Source organism: Coffea arabica, chromosome 7e, assembly GCF_036785885.1.
Source record: "Coffea arabica cultivar ET-39 chromosome 7e, Coffea Arabica ET-39 HiFi, whole genome shotgun sequence".
NCBI classification, from domain to species: domain Eukaryota; kingdom Viridiplantae; phylum Streptophyta; class Magnoliopsida; order Gentianales; family Rubiaceae; genus Coffea; species Coffea arabica.
Genome location: NC_092323.1, coordinates 4,453,094 through 4,476,591, shown reverse-complemented (window position 1 = coordinate 4,476,591; position 23,498 = coordinate 4,453,094). Strand labels below are relative to the sequence as shown.

Genomic DNA, 23,498 nt, shown 5'->3' with positions numbered 1-23,498 from the left:
CAAAGTGGAATTAACCGTCAAAAAAAGTGTCAAGCTGATTGCTTGTCCGAAGTTCTACGAGAAGGGGCTTGGCAAACGTGATCAATTCTTTTTGGGCTGGACTGCTCTTCTACCCAATGGCCTCTGACTGCTATGAGCCCAATACGCAAAACTGACGAATTTTCCCAGGCTTCAAACTGAAAACTGCCACTCTGTCTTCGTCTTGCACTCGGCATCCGTCGAAGGGTTTAGGGTTTTTGCGATCTGAAGATGAGAAAGCTCAAGCATCATGAGAAGAAACTCTTGAAGAAGGTCAATTTCTTGGAGTGGAAAAGAGAGGGAGGTCACCGAGAAAATGATGTCATACGTCGCTACCACCTCACCAACAGAGATGATTACAAGAAGTAGTACCTCCCATTTCTCCAGTTTTGATCAGTATTTTGTTTTTATCTTCTTTCGTTGGTGGGTTTGTTTTGTTTTGGGTTGATAAGCTTTTTACGGCTTCAATTTTGATTTTGCTACGTTTTTTTACTGGATTATTAGGTATTCAAAACTGTGTAGAATGGTACAGAAGCTAGTGAATATATTGAAACAGATGGACCATACTGACCCTCTTCGGATTGAGATGACTGATGCTCTCCTCGAAAAGCTGTGAGTTTTTTGCCTTACTCTCTCCAGCCTTTTTTCCTCTTATTGATTAGCAACCTTTTGGGTTACAGCTTTTTCTTTTTTCTTTTTTTTTTCCAACTTTCATCTGAAGTCTTAAGCATTGCTTGTAATTGAACTGTTTGGAGATGATGGTAGGTGAAAATCCTTCTTTTAAATGTGGTGTTTAATGTAATTGAGCTAATATGTTTCCTAGCCATGGTGGTTTCAGTGGCTTCAATAACAATATTTGATTGCTAAACGCATGTTCTGGGTGTGGCTTCTGTTGAAGTTATTGCCATTTCCGAGCAGGGTAGTATGGGGTTGGTGGGTGTCTATTATATTGAGCCAACAGCCTGCTGATGATTGTTCTCTGCAGAACCATTTGCAGAACGAATATTTTGGACTACTGAAGAAATGGACCGCTGACATTATATAGATTCCTTGCAATCAGGAAAACTTTTTTGTTTCTTATGTCCAAATTTCTCTGCAAAAAGCTTCGGATGTATTGATAATGTCTTCTATATTGATTAGGCCAGCTCTGTGATGACCAAGTAGAAATACTGAACATTTTGATGTTATGGAAGATTGGATCGTGAAGCAAGAAGGCTGGGATTTGTTACACATGTTGAATATCTATTGCATGACCTTTTTCTTTGAGAATCTGTCTTGGGATTCTCTCTTTGTTAGCTGCTACTTCATATAAGGAAGATGCTCCCACCCCCCAACCCAAAAAAAAAAAAAGGGAATAAAAAGAAAAGCCAATGAACTCACTTTTTTCTTGGATTATCAAGTTTTTAATCTTGTGATCTATAATCAATAATTAATTCGCTACAAGCTACCTTGTCAATGCAGGTATAACATGGGAGTGATACCATCCAGGAAGAGTTTGGCTTTGTGTGATCGGTTATCTGTTTCATCCTTTTGTCGGTAAGTAAGTTGCAGATTTACATTTGGGTGATTATGAATTTGATAATGTTCAAACAGGAAGAATGCCTGCTAAAATGCTATCCAAGGGGAAGAATCACATCATGGTTTTTATTTTTTTTAATGAAAATTTGCACCCTGACACGAAAAAAAAAATAAACACGCTTGGCATTACTAACAAGGTAAAAATGCTAATGCTAATGGCAAGAATACAGTAGAGAAACACGGTCACCCAAATAAAAGACGAAAGAATGAGAAAGATGAAAAGCCAACAGCTGTTGACAATTTACTGATTTTAGATTATTAAACGATGTTTCTTTAGTACCAACTGGTCTAATGAGATGCCAGCCAGTCAGTTCAAGTTTCATGTTAAAAAAGTTCATTTGCAGGTTACAGGTTAAATGGCTTGGTCAATTTGGACTTTTCTGTTGACTGAGAATTAGATAGTCTGCCATCTAATAATCTTGTGTCATGTTCCATGTACATTTCTCTGTGACTGGGATTTTGGTGATGCAAGAGATTTCAAGTCATACTGAGGTTTGTCAATGTCTTTAACCAGGCGAAGGCTTTCTACAGTACTGGTGCGCCTGAAGTTTGCTGAACACTTGAACGAAGCTGTGACTTATATAGAGCAGGGGCATATTCGTGTGGGGCCGGACACAGTTACCGATGGTTCGTTTCTAGTTACAAGAAATATGGAAGACTTTGTTACTTGGGTAGATACATCTAAGATTAGGAGAAAAGTCTTGGAATATAATGACAAGTTGGATGATTATGATGCAATGAACTAGAGTATTACTGATAGATACTTGGGGAACTGAAAAAAGTATGTAAGCTGAACCCTATTTTGTCATCCAGTGAGGAGATTATATACCCTTTGTTGCTCTTTCTTCACAGTTCTTTTGTGCCCCTTTAATGAATCATATTTTGTTCGTTCTACAATACTCTTAAGTGCAAACTGCAAAGTCATAGCCATGTGAATGGGTTAGGTGCCCAAATCCAACTCAGATCTATTATATTTTTCGTTGGTTGGGGTTTAAATTTTCAAAGACAGATCCAAACCGTGTGAAAAATTCATGGGTTTTATAGAGGGTTCACGCTCATTTTCAAATTCAGACTCAAATTCCACCCAAACCAACGTACGTACATGTGTGTGTGAAAAATGCATGCAAGCTTCAATATTGAGTATAGATAAAAAGTTTCAAGCAAATAGTAGTATTATTTCAGTCCATAATTTTCTGCAAACATCCTTGAATGTTGATTTGATTCTATCTACTGAAAATATGAATTATATTTATATTATTTTTGATTTTCACATGTTTTACTATTTGTAAATTTAATTTTTTATTACATGTTAAGAAATACTCATGGATACTTATTAGGCATCCAAACCCATGAAGATTCGAGTCTGATTTTGGTTCATGCTGTAGAATTGAAATTGGATATGGAATGATATGCAAAAAATTATTATCGGTATGAACTAGTTGTATCATTGAAATGAGTTTTGCTTGGTACAAAAAATGCTTTGGAATAAGAATCAAAATTATTTTTCTTTTTTTTTTTAAACAACAAACATTTTTTTTTTTCTATTTTCCAGATTGATAGTCATTCAACTCTTCCTGAACAACCACAGGCAAACACCATCAGACCACCGCCAATCAAAATCCTTAATTTGTTCGTTTCTCTCCAATCACCAGGCGACACTCATACATACAAGAATCAACAAACTATTTTAACCAAAAAGTCTAACAACAATTTCCAGAAATTGAATGGGAATTTTTGTACTTTGAAATTAAATCTTTAATTCAACTCATATAGTCCATCTAAGGCCAATACCTTTCTTGTCATCAGGCATTACCCGGGCTTCCACAAGGAGAGGAAGGCATCAATTAGGGTAAGGAATGAGGAAATGTTAACTATGAGGAAGGAGAAGTGATGTGAAAAGAGAGGTGACTGATGAAGATGGTATGAAAGAAGAGAGATAGGAAGAGAAGAGATCCACTAGGAGAAGAGGAGGAGAAAATTTTGACTGCTGTAAAGAAGGCAAAAGAGGACGGAGAAGGACAGAAGAAAAGAATGATACTGATGGATAAAAGAACGGCAATCGATAAGAAATGATAGATGCGAGAAGAAAAGTAGGTGAGAAATGAGAAATTTTAATCTAAATAAAAAAATTTTTTAAATCAAACCTACATGAGAATGAAATTTACGAATTGTCAAAACCTCTTACTCCCGTACCCATTTTTCAAGAGAATATGAGGGTTGACAGTTACCACACTTTTAAAAATCATTCTAAAATCTTGAATCCCGTACCCATTTTTCAAGAGAATATGATACCAAATCCAAATTCCAATACCCTCAAACTAAGCGCTCCGTTAGTAACTGTGGATTCGGATTTAGTGGATTCAACCAAAATCCAACCTAATGAAATGCATAACAATGCCAGAAATTTTGATCCGGGCAATTCGGCCTTGACAATAACACGCATCGACATCTAACAGCTGTGGCAACGCATTTCAAAATTGGATGTCATCTCTTTCTCTGTGACGTTCCTTTTCGTGTACAGGGAATATAATAACAAGCAATTCTCTACAAATTTTGCCTCACAAAATTTCAGTTTTGGCCTTAAAATTTGGCTGAACAGGTTAACTCCTTATACTCACAAAAAAAAAAAAAAAAAAAAAAACTAGTAGCTTCCACACAATAATTAAACATAATGGGGCAGAATGCAAAATAGCTTCCCCCTCCCAAAAGGGATTAATTTAAAAAAATCTCTCCTAAACATGCACCTGTACATCAGCTCCTCCCTATTGCAGCATAAACAAACTCTTCAGGTCGGGTAAACCCACCACTAAGCACATCCGCTAAGCTGCCAATTATATCAAAAGCTTCCAGCAAATCCGTAGCAGACATCATGCCATCAAGCCAAGACAACAACTCCTTGGAGAAGCCGACCATTTCTTTTACATTTAAGAGATTCTCTTTCATGAGCACCTCCCACATTTCCAACCTTTTACTTTCTTCTTCCGGTTCCACCGCCTTTGAAGAAATTTGTGTTTTAGCTGTACCCGCAGTAGCAGGTTTCTTTACCTTGAAAAAATGCTGCAGTTGCTCAATCAAACCAGTGTAAACCAGCATTGGTTGAATGATTGACAATAAGTCGTCAGGTCCACCAGTATCTCCTGAATGGATGTCACTAGTACTACCCAAATCAGGTCTCAAAGAACTCGTCAGACTGGGTGATGAGCGGTTCATTGGCCTGCCATGAATTCGCTGCATGTAGGCATGGTATATCCCACGCTGCAAGAAGGTACGGCGATGTTCCAACCATGACTCGTAAGACTCTGATAGAAGTGAACTCACCATCATATATTGGACAGTTTCCTCCGTTCCAGCTGATGGTTGTGTGCCAGGACTGGATGATTTCAATTCAAGTGAAGACGAAGCCAAGTAACTGGAAATAGATTTTTCCATTGCCTGGCGCTGAGAGGAGTCATGATCAAGAAAATGACGAGCCATTTGAATCATGAAAGGTAAGAAGAGGGAGTTACTTTCCTTTCCCCCACCTCTACTATCTGCACTAAATGATGCACCGGTTGCAAAACGTGCCAGCATCTGCCAAAAGAAATGACAGTAAGCAGTTATCATTGACGATAATCTCTAGGTCAGAAACAGGTCAAACAACAATCCCAAATACTAACAAGGGGGCAAGAACCCAGACGAGGCTGGGTAAAAGAAGTCCATAGAAAAAAAAAAAGGAAAAGAACTACTACTGACCAGAACAATGTCATAAGTCAACAAATGGAGACGACTTCCATCAGCACGCCCAAGAGCATTAAGGTAATCCCAATACTGGTCAACGTAACGCATGTATTGCGACATTGGAACTGATGGACCTCTCAAGGGGAATAAATTATTACACAGAGTCTCATTGTTTCTGAGGGCAGCTCCATCCCATTCCTTCTTTGGATTCTTGAGGGCCGCATCAGCCCTTTTAGCTTCCTGATGGCATTGAAAGTGTATGATGTTGAAATGACTGACAGTTGTATAAACACAATCTCCACGAGCATTTCCTGAAGTTCCAACACCAAGATTCACCCGCTTGCTGTAAGTATACACCCCAAGCAGGTCAGTGGGTCTCAACCGGTAACCCTCTCGGCAAACCATGCAAGCCAGCCCGTCTTCCTCTTCTTCAACGTCTTCAAAACCTTCAAGAACAGGCTGAGAAACCACAATACGCTCACCACCATCAGAAGAGACCTCCTGTCGCATCCCCAATCCCTGGTTTCATCAAAAGCTGCTAATTAGATGCATAGAGAACAGCCAATAAAAGTTAACAATAGGATAAGCTAACAGAATACAACTCTTTTCCTTGGTCTGCGTGTGTTGTTTTTTGTGTTTTTGGGGGGGGGGGGGGGGGAGAGAGAGAGGGAGGGGTCATCTGTGTGACAGTGCCCACAAGTGCCCCCATGATGCACTGCTTTTCCAGAGCTCGAAAATGTACCAGTTTACTAATATTCTTGTATCGGTGATCGGCATTCTAAATAATCTTATTCCTTGAAACAAAAAATGCAAAACAAAAAGAAAAAAAGTTTCACTCTCTCATATCAGATGAAAGGAGCACAAAAGAGATGCCTCCATCCTTTTGTTTACCGTACCAACATGAGAGGTGATGGGGCTGCAGCAGTTGGGGGTGTAGGCAATGCAAATTAGATGCCATAACAGACTCTGAAGGCACAAAGACAATATTGACAAAGGAAGTACCTTAAGTAACTCCTCTCTCTTCCTTAGAGCTCGACGCCTCATCTCATCTCTCGTGGCATGCCTTAAATGGCAAACCTTCTCGCTTAGAAAGCCATCGCCCATTCCATCTTTATCCGAGAGTGTGTCCAGCAAGTTTTCAGCCCTAGCTCCAATCTCATTTTCACCAGCGACACCTTCCAAAGTGTGAAGCAGAGGTAAAATACCACCTTCATATATGCACATTTGAGTGGCCAAATGCCCCAGTGACAAGCCCCTTAGCATGGATAGTATAACTGGAACAGACGGCAGTTTCAAACCGAATACCCATTCTTTACTAGATTTGAAGCCAGCCTGGCCTGTATAAGCAAAAGTATCCTTTAGATGTCTGACCGCTGCTCCAGTAATCCCTTTTTCTAATATAATGTCCTTCAACCTCTCTCCACAGGAACTTGTCTGAAGAGACTCCGAAACCCTAACAAAATTCTCCAAAGCAAACTTCTGTTTGTTTGCTTGTTGAGCAATGCTCTCATCCCTTGGGTTGTCTTCGTACTGTCTCTGCAGCCTGTCAAATTGACTCCAGTTGCGCAAGTAAGGATCAAAATGGTCAATGAGAGCTTCCATTGCTGCAGGCTCTCCATATGTCAAATAAGGCAAAATTCTAGCAACCATTTCTGTGTTCCTCTGTTGTTTGCTTGATTTCTTAAGACCTGTTGGATGAGACAACCTTTCAAGGAACATCAGTACTATTTTTTTGGCTTGTTCACTTGCACCAGTTTCTTCACTAGACACAGTTGCAACACCAGGTGCAATACTAATATTTTCGCTCTCATTTGCCTCCAACGTCAGACTCTCCACAATAAGTAGAATACCCTCAGCAGGCTCCATTGCATCCACAAAGAAAGCACGCCTTGCTGTTTCAAGGAGTAGACTTAAAGCTCCCAGCTTTAGTAACGCTCTTCTGTTTTCTCTTTTCTTGCAACATAGCATAAGCAGATCAAGCACGGCAATTAGCTGCTCTTGGTTAGACTTCAAATCATCTCGCAAACGCTGCATAACCAAAATCAGTACTTGATGTCAAAATTGCAGAAAGGATAAGCTTAATTGAAATAAAAGCACCAGAAGAAAGGCTAAGGCAAACCCTCTCTCTATCTCTCTGGCCCCAAATGGAGCAGGACTATACTTAAAAGCGTTATATCATTATGACAAACCAAAAACACAAATAGCAATATCTTGGAGGCTCATTAATAATCACTAAAATCAAGTCCCTTCTCCTATCCAACAAGGAATAAATTATCCAAACAGATCAGATAAATCTATAAGGAATAAAAGTATCCACATACCTGAACCATCCCCAAAAGAATTTCCAGCCCACCGCATTTGCGGACAGCTCCTGCTATTGCAAACTCAACCTCCGGATCTTGAGATTCCTCTCGATCCTCATCCAATTCCTTGATCATAGGCTCGGTAGCTTCACCATCCAACCCCTGCAAAGTTTGAACGAATTAACTACTTAAACTCAACTGGAAGTACATGGGGGAAAACAGAAAACTCAATTTTTTTTCACACAAGATGAACAGGAGAGAATGGTATGTACCATGCAACAATTGCAAAGAACATAAAAGGAAAGCGTCCCATAAAACTGAGGAATTTTTCTTTTAATCTTTATTCACCAGCAGTCAATCAGTTCATACAAAGGTACATAAATTCCCTGAAGCTGTAAATTTAGGAGAACAAAATAAAAAAAAAGATATGGAGGTAAAACCACAGGACCAAACCTGAAGTCGGTAAGTCACTGTCATCGGAGGACAATCCCGGCTTGATGCAGTGCCACCAGAGGAAAGCATTGTCGTGCCAGCTAATGCATTAGAAGACTGATTATTAGACTTTTTCCAGACTTGCTCATAAACCTGAGAAATACTTAAATCAAGAGAGATGATGTTTCCAGCTACTAGCAGCTCCATGCCATAGTCATCTTCAAGAAGACCCAAAAGATCCAATTGATGGCAGATTTTATTTTTAACATCCCGCATCAGTGGACCAATCTCAGCACTTGAATAAGGATTTTTCGTCATTGATCCCCTGATAAATTCTTCCTGAGTGTGAGCCTTGTTCAAAATAAGAAGATAAACGGCCTCTGGTTTGGAAGGGCAAATGAGATTACAAAGCTGCTCCAAGATGAACTGCATAGAAAACAGCAGCTCTTTTAACATATATTTAAAAAACTTGTCCACCAAAAGAGAAGAACAAATGACAAGATTTTGCATATCTATTGCAAGAACCAAAGATCTGAAGGAAATCATGCTTCATGTATTCTAATAAAAGATTTTACAAGAACCAAAGATTTTGCAAATCTCCACAACTTAATCACCCCTAGATAGTAACAAAGTATAAAGAATTTAGGGGGAAAAAAAAAGATTTGACCCAGAAGGATTTCACTACATACCAATGAAGCTCGTCCTTTTCTTTCCTCCCCATGAATTTGTAGACCACAGATGCATGCCTGGATAAACTGATGTTTATTTTCATCACTCTCGAGCAAGAGACTGTCCAGAAGATCTTTTAGAAGACGATTACAATCACAAATCAGCTTTGTCTTCTGTACAATCAAGCCCCTGATCACAATTAGGGCCTCAAGAACTTCAGACAGCAATTGTTCTTGCATAAAGCTGCAAGAATATGTAAATGGGATTAGCCATCAAACATGATTAATTCACAGCCAATCCAAATAAGAAATTTGCACTTACCGGGATCTAATATTGCGAACCTCCAAAAATTTTCCCAAGAGCTCAATAAGCTTATGAAGGATGAAACCTTGAGAGATGTCAATGTGTAAACTCCTCTCACAGGATTCAATGTTACTCACTTCTTTGGAAATCAGCTTACACAGTGTAGCTAAACCTCCACGTACAGTTAAGAAAAGTCGGGCATCCTCAGAATCTATCATTTTAAAAAGCAATTCAAAATACTCGGCAGCATTCTCACCAGCAGCCAAAGTGGCTGGTAACAAAGACATCAGTAAAATTAGTAACCGATAATGTCTTGATGAACTTTGGCCACAAAGCAAACTGATCAACATGCACATCTCCGAGCGTATCGACTGTGAACAAGCACTTAATATAAGTTCCGTAACCCAAGATCCCAGCTCAAATGATGCTATCCCACCTCGAGCCTTGCATGCACGTCGCTTCCATCTCAGTGCATATTTCAGAGCCAGGTAATCATATCTATTAGGTCGAGCCCTTGGACCACTTTTGACTGCCTGAGACACTTTGTATTGCCTCCTCACAAAATCAAGATATGATGCCCCTTTCTCCCACTCTGAATAACTTAACAATTGCATATCTTGAGTTTTTTGAGCGCCATCCCAGTTCTTCTCAGATGACTCAGAAACAGCCTTGCTTCCACTTACCTGTCCACCATATCCAGGCACATTAGAGCGACTCTCATCCTTTACTTGTGAAGCTAAGGCAGGTTTCCCATTCACTTGTTCCTTTTCTGCTGCATCAGGTTTTGGTGGAGTACATGCCAGAGATATAATCCTCAGACAAGGAAGAATAACATGCTCCGATATAGCAGGATGTTTAGCACCCAACTTAATGGAAGAAAATAACAACTGAAACGCGACCCTCAGTCTCAATTCCCAGAATTCATCACCCAAAGAGCATACATCTGAGAGCAACAGCAACTCCTCGCGGGTTGCAAGGGCAATATCCATTGAACGGTGATGCTCAAGGCAGTATAAAACCTTCTTCTGAATTAAACTATTCAGTTCAACCACTGCATTCATGTCACCCTCAGAGAAGGCACAGAGTGCTGCCCTGGCCTGGACACGAGCAGTTTTTGGGCCTTGATGGATATTATTTTCAAATAATTCAGTCAAGATGCGAGCAGTAACAAGCTGTTTCTTGGAGTTTGAATGTTTTGAAAGCACCTGCAACATCTCAAGGCATTGCGCAACAAAAGTGGTAGCACAACCATAGCAACTATTAGCTGACCTTGACACAACAAATCTGGAGGCAGACACCGCATCATCTGAATGTTTTAGATGCAAGTAATTCATTAAGACCCGTCTAAGACCTTGAAGGGTCTGAACACTTTTGCTCACAGAATCAAAAGCTGCTTTACATTTCTCACCATAAAGGACACCAAGAAGGGCAATTTTCCGGTTTATCTTGTATGAAGGCCCAGACAAAGACGCCATCATCTGCTGAACAGAATCCTTTTGTTGAGAATCCATTTCATTCTCACCAATACTTGAAACAATCTTCAGCAATGGTTTCTTGAATCCTAAAAGCTGCTGATATCTCCGGTGAGCATTTTCTGATTCAGATTCTATTGCTGTCAATCCCCGCTTCATGTCTTCATCATTTTCCATGTTATCAAATGTAAAACTTGGCTTAGCCATGAAATTGAATTCAAAACGACCATATTTGCTGTAACCACACTCATTGCATAAAAAGGAATCAAGATTCTCATAATTAATATTTCGGCATTGCCTACACTGGTAAGCATTCTCATGACAGTTATTGCAAATACCGTGCTTGTCTGTCACAGGTCGACTACAACGTGGACACTGCAATGGCTCAAGAGATAAAGCTTGAAGATTTTCATAAAAAGAATCCAACTCAATCATGAAATTGCAAGCAGTAATTGGTATAGGGAAATCAACTTTTAGCTCTGTCTGATTAAAACCAAGATGACAGGTTTTTGCACGCTTCCACAATGACCAATTATTCTTTAACTCTGATAAATCAGCCACAGGCCTGTTGTTGTAGTAAAGGTTCAGGACTTTAACTGATTTGGACTTGCGAGCATCATGGACATTCATGGTAACACTCTGAATGGTGTAGCTGCCAGTACATTTCACAATAATGCGATTGTCTGTGAACTTTGTTTCTGACTTCAAACTTTCTAGCTTCATCCTGCTGTAGGGCACCTCAGGAGAGCTGCAGGCTACACAAGGCTCACTTTCCAGATAGTATCCATCAAATTCCACCAAACCACTTAATGTGTTGTATATTCGAGAATTCGGGTGATTAGCCAACAGCTCATTCTGTGAACGAAGTGTCTCAAACATGCACTTTATCACTTCAGGAGTCAAGCATCTGTCTATAATTTCATTCATCTGTTGCTTTGAATTGCTATCTGGAGTCCTTCCTAGCAATGAGGTAACCAGCTGTGTGTATTCAATGATGTTCTGCCCATACATCGGCAGAAATTTGACTTTCTGCAGGAGGAGTGTTAGGAATTTTTCCTTGAAAGGATGATTTCCATGATGCCAAATCCCATTAAGAACACACTTTGCTTCAACACGTACAGAACTTGAATTCCACTCCAGTAGAAACAAATCAATAAATTGTCTCAAGGTGTCACCATCATTCTCAGTGAAGACATCCACCACTGGTTCCATATCCAAATATGACTTCTCCAAACCAGGTTCATTTCCCTCTTCTCCTTTCTTCTTCTTTTTAGAATCAAGGGGTTGTGACCCAGGCTTACTTGAGCTTGTTCCTCCTTCCCCACCTTCAGATTTGTGCAAAGACTGGTTAACATCCTTTCCTGTATAAAAGGCCAAACTCAATAGCTTCAAAGTCTGGACAACACACTCTTCACCAAAGTAGAAAATTCCCTGCACAAGGAAGGGTAAAACATCAGCATGTCTCATACAGTACTTCTGCCAGTTACGAGGGCGTGCTGCAGCTACTTCAGCCATGGTCGACAGACATTTCACTATCTTGACGCTTCTCTCATATGAGATAGGACTTTGAAAGCCACCGGATTTATTTACGTGTTTGTATAGCTTCTTCACTTCACTCGAAACTTGCCAAGAATCCCGGACACTGTAGTAATGTGTTTTACTACCACATAGGTGCAGAAAAAGCCTTCTTGCATATCTTCTGACAAATGTTGTATGTGGATTATTGATGTAACTACACAAAATATCCTGATAGCCTTCAAGCTTCAAATCCTTACAAGAAGATATCTTGAAATATTTGTCTTTCTCTCCACCCTTGTCATGCTTTTCTGGTCGAATCAGACTGTAAACAAGCCGGAACGTATTCTCCAGCAATAGCCTTGGGTAGTCTGCAAATATATCTGTACGATGTGATTTGGCATATGCATCTGAAAAGAACGGTGAGAAATTACCCGCAGGTAGTTCTCTTCGGATGGTTAAGAGAGAACCACAGCCAGAGTTCAACCCTACAGAACTGTCAGTACTAACAGATGAGGATTTGAAGACATGGACCAGCTGCTGCAAAATATCCATCAGATAGTTTACAAAACTTTGCTGTCTAAGTAAGCCACAAGCTCGAACTAGATGCGAAACAGAGTCCAATTTCTCATGGCTTTCAACAGCAGGTGAACCAGAGACCAAAGAGAAAGGTGGAATCTGGACAGAGTTTTTGTCATGTCCATCTCCTGTACTGCTCAATTTCAGTGCAGAACCATCACTTCCAGGTTGATTCCAATTTCGAAGCATAAGTGTAAAGAACATAAAGACAAGGATCACAACTTCACCAAATGAGGAACGGCTTCTAGCCACCAAAGGTTGGTTCAAATTTATCTCATCCAAAAACCATTTAACTAACTTCTCCAAATCTACATTTTCAGGCTCTGAGCCATCATCAAAAGGTCCACCCATAGCTGAAGATAATCTATAAAAGAGTTGCATGATTGGAATGGCCCGAACTCCAAAGGTAGTTGCCATCCATCCCTTCAGTTGTTCAAGGAGCTCAGAAAGAACTAAGGAGTTCACAATCCTCTTCGAAGCGGAAATGGTAACAGGATCAAATACAGAACCTGTAAACACCGTGGATTCACTGGGTTCAAGCTCATGGATAGATGGAGCAGCACCCTGGATACTCATATCAGCTGAAACTGGTAAAAGATTTGGATCAGCCAAATCATCAGTACCAAAGTGAATTTCATTGCCCTCTCCACTCAATGATTCCACTTCGATTGGAATTGCTGTCATAGGATGATCTCTTGAATGAGGTGGTGGAAGCCGGTCTGCATCTAACACTTCATAGCATGCTTCACATAAATCGAAGTCAGGGCAAACAGTGCAGTGCCATCGTCGCCGAAGTATAGGAACAGTAGAGCAGCCATCACAACAGTACTGGACGGATGACGTACTGTTGTCTTCTTCAACCATAATGTGAGTATTTCCTGTTGCTGCACTTGTACCATCAACTCGAGCAGGAACAGCTGCTGCGTTATCAGACACATCTTCTGTACCTAACATGGTTTGCTTTGGAAAAGGAACCTGGAGCAGTCTTGAAGATATAGCCAGGCTGGCAAAAGCAACAATTCAAAACAAATTAGCACACAGTAAAATATCCCTTAAAACTGATTAACAGAACTAAATTTACCTGCTTGATGTTTGAACAGCCTCATTTTTTGAGAATAGGAGTTCCTTAAACAATGAAACAGCAGGAGCAACAACATGTGTGCCAGTATCATTTGCATGCAGTGCCAGACACTCAGCATAACAATATATTAGTTCTACTGAAGATACAACAATATTATTCATAGTCTGTGTGTCAGGATGCTCCATGTCCAAAATCCCCCAGAGCACTTGCATGAGCCCATCAACAACTTCAGAGCCTAACTTAGGAAAGAAGAAGTAATAAGCTTTTCTGGTGTATAATGTCACAAGAATGCGTTTGTGTGTGTGTGTGTGTACACGTGCATGCATCTGTATCCAAGTCTAGTTAAATAATCTGCAACTGTTGGCCTAGACATCAAGCAGCATAATCTATTCTCAAGGAACATCCATTTGGCAGGCACAAAAAAGTGAGACAAACAGTGGAAACCAAGGATACTAGATTCTTGCCCAATTATTGAAGTGAATTGTAAATCCACAAGATACGGCACCAGAAAGAGCACCAAAGAGGGTATGTTGAAGATTGTTGGCAAAGTAATATGGGCAAATCAAGATTATAAAATCAAACCAAAATGCAACATGTCTACAACAAGTCATCGATGCATAGGCAACATGCATGAGCAAAGAAGGGTAGTCCTTGTAACTCTAGCATTACCATTTGCCTCCAGGAAAGCAGCCAAGTTTGAACGACGATGTAGTGCAATCTTAGAAACTGCTCGCATCTGTGCTGTAAACTCCTCAATAATCCACCCTGCTGTATTCCCACCTATCCCCAGTTTCAAAGAAAGGATGGAAGTGGATTTCACTACTCCAGAGAGCCGCATTGTGTCCTTAACCTAAAACAGACCTCATCAGATACCTTTACTGTAAATAAATATGAACAATCAAGTGGAATAGGTGGATATGTTTATTACACTGTCATACAAATCTCATTTACCGAACTCTAAAATGCTAGCAAAAGAAGCTTCTCAGAACAGGTATGGTTTTGGTAATTACTTGGTGATACTCCTCTTTTTTGGGGAACAAAGCCTGCAAGACCCGCCCAGCAGAAGCCAGTAGTAAAGGCTCTCGATCACTTTCAAATATTGTTTCCAACAGCTTCTTGCACTTCAGTTTATTCAGCTCCAAATTAGCCTCTTGAACTTTCAAACTATCCTGTGACTTGCAAGAATAGATCCTTGACAGAAGTTTGAGGCCGTCAGACACTACCTGCTCCGGAAGAGGAGCAGATTGCGTAGTGCGGCATTTCCTCCTGGATTCTGAAATCCATGAATTTGAGCCAAGCACACGTGCTTCCATGTCTAAAATTGCATCCATCTTCTCCTTCCAACCAAATTCATCCTTAGCTCGACCATAAACCTCCAATGAATCTATCCGTGGGAGAGCAGATCCATTGAAGGTTGGTCCAATGGAGATTGAAAATTCTTCATCAGCAAGAAGCGATTCAGCCACTGTGAATGGTATATCATACCAAGACCTCATTCCTTCATCTAATTTTATCACTCTCTGAAAGATAGTAATCTCAGAGGGAATATGATTTGCTGATGTATTACCGACATGCACACGGATCCCAACCACGACAGTATCAGGGTTCGAATTAGCAACAGTAATCTGTGGAACCCATACAGAAGTGTTAGGGAACCAACTGATAAAACTTCAATAAAACAGACATCAATAATCAAAACCTGCAGTAATTAATTACATGGCAACATTACCTTAAAAGCAGAAGGACTAGGACCCTCCAAGAATCCATCTTCAGATGCCAATGTTTGTTTAGCTCCTTCAGAGTCACCATTCCTGATTGCATCACCACTTAACTTTACATCTGGTGTTATCACCACTGTTTTCTCAAAAAAATCAAGTGGGAACTCTGGTTTAACACCACCATAAGCTTTATTGTTAAGGATGCCAGAACCAAGTTTTTTAACCTTCTCAGATGTAGCAGTTGCACTATTGTCAACCCCCATAGGAACATGCCAATAAATCTGAAGGCTTCCATCATCATGTAAAACAAGACAGTGTATCTTGTCCTTTGATAGGGGCTTGTAAGCAGTAATCCCTACCAACGCAGAGGTTGAACCTACCGCATGCCGCATATTTTGAGCATGTATTTCATGTTCACAAATTGAGACAGCAAAAGCAGCATTTGATTTCAAACTTGAAAAGCAGAAGAACAGACCAATGCCACATTGTAACTCTTTCCAATGATGCAATCCAGCTGCTCGGAGCTTACCATCTGGTTCACTGTCAAGTAAGGCACAGACTTCAATTACGGATGTTGCATCTGGATTCAGGCGACCAATCAAGGTACTTCCATCTTGATAAGACATAAAAAGTAGCTTATGAGACGATGAATAGCACAGAGACAAGCCTTTGGAATGAATTTCTCTGCCTTCAGTTTGAATGATTTCCTTCAAAACTTTGACCCCAACATTTCCTTTCAGTGACAACTCTAACCTGTACAAGTAACCACTTTCTGAAAGGACAACGAGGAACAGTCGTCCCAAAGAAGCCATAACAAGAGTTGCATCCACAATCATGTCATCAGACAATGTGACATAGTGCATGGGGCTAATATTGTCCTGAGACAAGTCAAATATTTTCACAAATTTGTTAGTGATCACCATTAGCTGAACCTGAGAACCTGGTACCCAGTCTACACGCCTGATATATGCACCTTGCAGAGCAAGTTCAATGGCTAAGCGATCAGTCACCTCCCCCCGATGATTTACTGTAAGTACTTGACAATCTTCATAGCCTGCTACAGCAAGATAATTGTCTACCACTGAATTAAACACAATATGCACAATCTCAAAGCGGACAACATTCTTGGAAAGAGGCTTCACATTAGCCTTGTCAGCCGTCACAGGTGCAACAGTGGCTTGTCCAATCAGCTGCCCAACATCAAATATGGCTACTTTATCACCTTCTCCCACTGCAAGTCGACCTCGACTACTAACACTGAGTAAGGATTTGACAAGAGAACCACTAGATAAATGGGATTTCAATTCCTTGGAATTTGAGTAATCTGCCTTTATCTTCAAGTCCAAAGATCCACTCTTGTATGCCTTCTTCAACTGCAATATTTCAGCACTACAACAAAGCACTTTATCCTCATCCAAGGTAATCCTTCTCTCTCTTGAGAGGTTTGAGTCCCTCCTGCCTATTATGGAAGGCAACAATGATGAACAAAGTTCTAGAACATGGTCTTCAAGATCAAGCTCCACAAGGAATTCTGGCATCCCATCTTGAACTTCTTTTGGAATAGACAATTTAACAGCGTAATCCTGTTCCACTACAGCATCTTCATCAACATCTGAATCACTCTCAGGTAGCTGATCCCCATTCTCAGGGAAAGGAAGAAATGATTGAAGGTTACCATCCGCACCATGACGGGGTGAATCATGACCTCTGGTGAATTTTCGGGGCTTTAAGCATAAACAGCTGCTCCCACGGACACCCCCTGCCCCACAGTCACAGAAAAACCGACTAGAGCGAGAATAGACCACACGGTGACCACGGTGACAAACTTTTGCACACACGGAGCAGCAACCTTTGGAGACTGTCAGATCACACGTGTAACAGAAATACCAGTGCTGTTCCATGAAATTACTACCACTGGATGTAAATGTGCAAACTTTAGATGCAAGTGCCCTTTCACTGTTGCTATCCTCCTCATCATCTTTGTCTACACTACCCACCTCCCCATCAGACGTTCCATCATCCTCATCCTCATCAACCGAAGTAGCATCACAGTCAACAGCTGCCGCAGCTCCTTGACTGACAGAAAGGACCAAAGCATCTGAATTTTTCCTAGAACCAAGAGGTCTAGGAGATACAGGTCCCACTACAGAACTGCCTCCAGGTAGAACTTTTCCAGAAGATTTATCGTTTGAGTTCTTGACAGACCCGCATTCACTCAAAACAGTTGCGAGAAATCCAACTATGTACTTTAATCCTTGAAGAAAACGTTCATCACCACCCAGTTTCCCCAATAACATAGCGGTATGCTGCAAAAGTGGCTTGATTAACATCTTTCCTCTGGAAAGTTGAAGCATAATATTAAAATAAGACTTTGCTATGCCAAAGTCAAATAGAAGGAAAGCATTATCAAGGGGAACCAGCATGGCTTCAAATAAATGCGTGTGCAGTTCTTCAGACTTCGACTCAAATGGTGGGGATAAAATGCATGTAATGAAATTTATGGTTGACTCTCTCAAGGAGACTGAAGTTCCTTTTGCACAGGTAACCTCACTGGATGGTTCCAAACAAGATCCTAGAAGCCTCTGTTCAAGCCATTTTGACAGGCATCGCAAGTCCATGTCCAGAAATTTCTGCTGCAGTTTCTGTTTGACATCAGGGCACATATCTCCAGATAAAAGATCCACAAAAAAGTTTAAAACTTTTACATTAATTGATTCAGAATTGCAATTATCCAGTGATTCTATAAGAACTAACACATCACCATGTAGTGCACTGTACAACTCCCGAAAGTGTTCAGAAATGTCTCCAACAGAGAGGAAATACTTGAATATCAGGCCTTTTGAAGGGTCCTTCCTGAGACCATTAATAATGTCAATAAAATTGGTAACCAAGCACTCATGGATGGTGCAATCGACTCCTACATTATTGATATTATGCAGAAACTCTTCCATGTTCTTCAATATAAATAAGCTGCTATATTCAGGCCCCAGATTACCACTCAAGCTTTTGTATATAGCTTCACATTCTCCATGAATACTTTCAAAGACTCTGTCACACTTGATTGTTAGCACAGATTCAAGAATTTGACGGAGTACCTCCACCTCTGTGAAAACAGTTCCTTTAGCAACTTTGACCTTCAGAAGCCCATCTAGGACACCAATAATTCCTTTTATGCTAAGAATGCAAGAAAGAAGAATTCCACTAGACGCCTGAGCATGACATGGGAACCCATGCAATGAAACTTCCCAGAAGACCTTAGATCGATATCCTACAGCCATCTTGTCAACGGTTTCACCCAACTTGGGCAGAAGTTCAAAAACACTATCCAGTTGGCATGGATCATGACCCATTTTATCAAGGACCTCAACTTGTTTGGATTTATCAAAACTAGTATGTTTGAGGAGCAATAGGGGTGAAAACCTATCTGCAGAGGAGGAGTCATTATCAAAGGTCAAACTGAAAGCCTTCTGATAAGCTCTCAAATAGTTCTTCAGGAATGATGAGAACAATCTCACTAGCGTAGCTATTTGATCATCACCCAAAGAACTAGACAAGAAGCTCTCCGCTAAAGCAAGAAATTCAACATCCTTAGATGTAAGTTCTTCCCAGCTCGGACCGCCTGAAGTGATGGAGTTCTTCTTTGAGTATCGCCAAATACCAGCACCAACTAAGGATGACATGAGAGTGAGCCATGATCCTGTCAGTAAAAAATCCCAGCCTCCTTCCCCACAATCATCTGATATGCACAACGTATGCAAATGCTGGAGCAACCCCATCACCACAAGTGGAATATTGACTTGCTTGCTGAGAGCACCAGCATTGCTTAAAATTGAATGGCTAAAGTAAAGAAAATGCTCTATCTCCAAGACATGAGGAAGCTCTAAACCCCTCAACAAAAGTACGCGCTCTGATGTGGATTCCATTATTGGAACATCCCAACAAAGCAAAAACATGTATCTTTCAACAATTAGGTCTTCAGCATTTCCAGGTTTTTTGCCTTTCCAAAACCCCAAAATCCAAGACAGAGAGGCAGATAACTCATCCCATGTCATATTTAAGCAGTCAACTGGTGGTGCATCATCCCCAAATACAGAAGCAGGGAGAGTTGCAATATCAATCAATTGATTTAGCAAAATCTTGTTCACAGGTGCTTCTTTGATCCACACACCAGTCACATTCTCCAATATCATAGGTGTCCAAGATGATAAATTATTTGTATTACTTAAAGAATTGGCTCTTCTGTGAGAGGCCTCCGTCAGCTTTGATCTGAAGACTGAAAGCAATGACGACGGACAACCATGAGGACAATACAACATGTGGCGAAGCACTAAAACCAACCGCGAAACCAATAGAGCCCAGCATGATAGTGTCGCGCTGCCACAACCAGAAGATGGAGCATCAACAGTTCTCAGTGAAGAGAAAATGGCATTCACTTGAGCAGCCTTCTCATCAGTGGAAGATAAATGAAATCCCATTAGAAGGATCTCAATGTGAAACACGGATGGAAGGGTCTTGAGAAATTCTTGAAGACTAGGGCAGCTAGAACAGATTGTTTTTGCCTTCTCAAGAACAAAATTGATAAATGTCTGATATATCTTGGCCCTTAGGTGACAACCAACAGAATCCACCTGTGAGATGAGGGCATGTGCAAGCAAGGCAAGGGTCTGATCATTATAGACAAAACTACCATTCTCAATGGCCAGTATTTTCTCAATAAGTGACTCCTCAACGACGGCAGACAAAGAATGCTGAGAAAGTAAGCTGTTAAACAGTTCAAAGCAAAGCTCAGGCATCTGCTCAAGCTTCTTCTGTTCATCCAGTGTAACACATGAACCAAGTGTCCTCTCTTCAGAAGAATAGCCCTGATGATTCATTATCGACAGCAGAATACCCATATGCTCACAAGTAAGCTTTCTGCAACCATCCTCATACACTCCTGGACTCCAGTTAGGTGACAAAACATCATTTTTCAAAAAGCTGAGCAGCTCCATAGCAGCTTGAATTGGCATATTGCTGAAGTTGGAAAGCGAACTGGCTGCAGGTGCGGTTTGATCTAGACCATCCACAGATCCCACAGAGCGACCGCTTTCTGAGAAAAGGTCCCCAAATAGAGCATCATCTTCATGACACGCAGCATTTTCTGGTTCATTTGATGCTTTTATAGAAGTGGAACACGACCGCTCCAATTTGGGCCTTAATTTGACACCCTCAGAATGAAGAAAGAAAACAAGGTTAACCAGATTATCCACCCACTGACCTGAAGGTGGAAAAATTCTAGTCAACAGCTCCTCAGCTGTGTATTTCTTCAATAGATAGATCTTCTCACTACGAACTTGGCATGCTGGAGAATTCATGTCAAAACCATCAGGATGCCCATCATGTTTTGTACCATTGTCCTTAAGCTGAAATACAGAATACGAAGACTTCCTCACAACCATTATCAGTTTGATCACATGAATCACCACCCGTGGGAAGTACACCAGAGGAGGCTTAAGGTTACTAGTAGACTTGTTATACTGCCACACACTTGAATCCAAGTGGTCCAAGATTGATGCTGTAATGCATGCTTGAACGTTCTGAAGTACATTACTACTGTGGAATACTGCCTGTACAAGTTGAAGAAACTCTTCCATTAACAACATTGTCAAACTGTCAAAGCTACCTTCACCAGTAGCATTGTTCACAAACTCAAGGCCAATTCCAAACGCTTTAGGTAAAATGTCAGCAAAAGAAGCAAAAGATTGCAATAACGCTGCATCAACTTTAACATATGGATTGCCTTTTGCAAGATATCCTAGTAACTTGAATATTCTGGCACAAAAAGACATTCTCTTTCGCAGATCTGCACTGGCTATCTTCTCATCCAACAGATCCTGAAGTCCCAAAAGTCCTCTGCAAAGGAAAACAAGACGTGGCATGCATTCCAAATGAACCAGTGCTTGATGACGAGATAGAGCATTTAACTTCATGAAATCACGCCGAAATGACAGTCCAATAGACAATTGATTCAAATCATCAGATTGCAACTCTTCAGATGCCAATGTCATTAGAAGATGGTCAACAGCTTTTTCTTCAACTGAGCACCTTCCCCCTTCAAGCAAGAAAAACACGTGTTAGAAATTCAAAGTACATGAACCAATAAATAAATAAATCAACAAGTGCCGGTTCTGATCCTTCCTTAAAAACCTACGGATTTATAAATACCTTGAAGCATGCACTTGACGTAGTCCTGCACTTGAATGCTATCATCTTCAACAGCTACAAATGGAATCAAGTCAACAAGTATACTTGATGCGTATGGCTGTGGCAGATCCAATTCTTTATCCACTCGATCATTAAGTGCTATTTCTAACAGCTGGAGAAAATTATTCTGAGACAAAATACAGGAGTTAGAGATGAAAATTTTACATATTTCACAGACATACAGCCATACACACATTTAGATGCAGATGTTCCCAGGCAAGTATATTAGAAGGATGTATTTGAATGAGCATGGCAGAAAGCCTGTGCATAATTGAACACAGCAGCACGTACAGGGTTTCTGAGCTTCCTTTCTCAGATATACTTGAATTCACTGATCTTTCAATGTCCATTTGACATGAAATGGACATTTTATCAACATTTGGCAGAAAGTTTAGAGTCGGTAATAGTTCATGGTTTGGAGAAAGGCCAGCCACCTAAAAGGTACTAAACTCTAATTTTGCTGTCAATCATCAATACGACAAAATGCAATGAAAAGGACGAGATGACATTTTGTCCTCTACTTCATGTATCAATTAATATCACTTCAAGTATCAAGCAAACTTCACCATAATGAACAGAACAACAAATCCAATAAAAGAACATAATGATGTTCGCAGATGAAACCCACGCGAATTTTCAAGAAGGGAAAAAAAGATAAACCTGAAGACTCAAATCTTCATTGCCAGAAACTGATTTGTCCAAGAAACACAAAGCAAATTCCACCGACTTCTGCACCACAGCCACAATTACCGGTTCCACATGCTCCACTGCCACATATTACCAGAACAAGAAATATAACCTCCAATTGTCTTTCAAAAAGAAAAAAAGTTCTACAAAAGAAAAAAAGTTCTACAGCTTCGCATAAGCTGGACTTTGAGCACAAGGAATGAAATTAAATAAGCTAGAGAACCTGAGAGGGATCGAGTGGCGATGACTACTGCGGTTGCCAAAGAAGCAACAGCTTGGATTTGAGACTGCTCCAAAAATTCAAGTCCTCGCTTCTTATCACGACCGTCAGCGACGGCGGCGATCGGAGAAACAGAGTACTTGAGAATTGAGTAAAGTTTCTGGAGCCCTAACTTGAGCGAGGAATCGGTGCCAAGTCTCTTAGAGAAATTATCATCGCTGAACGAGGACGATAATGATGAAAGAGCATCGATGAGTTTGGCGATCTCCTGGTCGGCCATGACTCCGACGCGGAAAGCAAGCGATCAGTGCATTAGAGAAATGTAAATGCTGTTGGAAAGCAGAGAGCTCTCGTCGCCGGTGAGGGAAACAGGAAGGAAGAAATCAGAAATATTTACGAGACTGGAGAGGAAGAAATGATGATTTAAGTGGGAAGGGTTTAGTGAGGAAAAGGAATTGAAATAGTCCTTTAGTTTTACTCCTACGACCAAATTCTTCAGGTCCCTTGATTTTTTTTTTTTCCCTTTCACCAGGTTCTTATACCGAGCGTGATAACGATGTATGTTAGGCGGTTTGGGAAAGAAATCAGACACATACACGAGTCTCGTGGAAGAGCATGCGTAAGCATTTTGCTTAATCTGCAAGTCAGTCTTGAATATTCCCCTTCAAAATAGAAAAGCGAAAAAAAAAAAAAAAAAGTTTCGTGGTAGTAGTATATTTTTGGACTGTATTTTTTTTTTTTTTGGAAAAAATTACACTGTAGTATATTCTTAAGAAGTTGTTTGGATTTTTTTTTTAGGAAAAGCTATAGTGATATATTTTTTAGGAGTGACATATGCAAAATAAAAGAATAATTAAAAAATATGCAAAAAGAATATTTACAGAAAATTTAAAAAATTTTCTCCAAAAAAATACCAATCCAAACAAGAGAATTTTCAAAATTTTTTCCTCCCGCCTCCCATTC

General features: G+C 40.4%; 2 protein-coding genes across 2 annotated transcripts; one reads left to right on the top strand and one right to left on the bottom strand.

Moving 5' to 3' along the window:
* Positions 1 to 97: 97 nt before the first annotated feature.
* LOC113701092 (uncharacterized) lies at positions 98 to 2,447 on the top strand. Its single transcript, XM_027221582.2, has 4 exons — positions 98 to 383; positions 523 to 630; positions 1,480 to 1,554; positions 2,111 to 2,447. Exons 1-4 carry the CDS (start codon positions 250 to 252, stop codon positions 2,340 to 2,342), a joined length of 549 nt encoding a protein of 182 aa, XP_027077383.1. The 5' UTR covers positions 98 to 249; the 3' UTR covers positions 2,343 to 2,447.
* Positions 2,448 to 4,065: 1,618 nt separating this feature from the next.
* Positions 4,066 to 23,091, bottom strand: LOC113701519 (auxin transport protein BIG). The gene is made up of 14 exons (XM_027222226.2): positions 22,539 to 23,091; positions 22,289 to 22,395; positions 21,590 to 21,755; positions 15,397 to 21,476; positions 14,678 to 15,292; positions 14,337 to 14,517; positions 13,668 to 13,902; positions 9,039 to 13,589; positions 8,738 to 8,960; positions 8,070 to 8,474; positions 7,635 to 7,778; positions 6,316 to 7,341; positions 5,329 to 5,832; positions 4,066 to 5,166 (listed from the first exon to the last, which is right to left on the bottom strand). The coding sequence occupies exons 1-14, from the start codon at positions 22,813 to 22,815 to the stop codon at positions 4,348 to 4,350; spliced, it is 15,333 nt and encodes a 5,110-aa protein (XP_027078027.2). The 5' UTR covers positions 22,816 to 23,091; the 3' UTR covers positions 4,066 to 4,347.
* Between the last annotated feature and the right edge of the window lie 407 nt (positions 23,092 to 23,498).

Coding starts and splice junctions, on each gene's coding strand:
- LOC113701092 (XM_027221582.2), top strand. CDS start 250: ATGAGAAAGCTCAAGCATCATGAGAAGAAACTCTTGAAGAAGGTCAAT. Junction 384..522: donor AACAGAGATGATTACAAGAA/GTAGTACCTCCC, acceptor CTGGATTATTAG/GTATTCAAAACTGTGTAGAA. Junction 1,555..2,110: donor TCTGTTTCATCCTTTTGTCG/GTAAGTAAGTTG, acceptor GTCTTTAACCAG/GCGAAGGCTTTCTACAGTAC.
- LOC113701519 (XM_027222226.2), bottom strand. CDS start 22,815: ATGGCCGACCAGGAGATCGCCAAACTCATCGATGCTCTTTCATCATTA. Junction 21,477..21,589: donor CGTCAAGTGCATGCTTCAAG/GTATTTATAAAT, acceptor TCTTGCTTGAAG/GGGGAAGGTGCTCAGTTGAA. Junction 8,475..8,737: donor GAAAAGGACGAGCTTCATTG/GTATGTAGTGAA, acceptor TTTTCTATGCAG/TTCATCTTGGAGCAGCTTTG.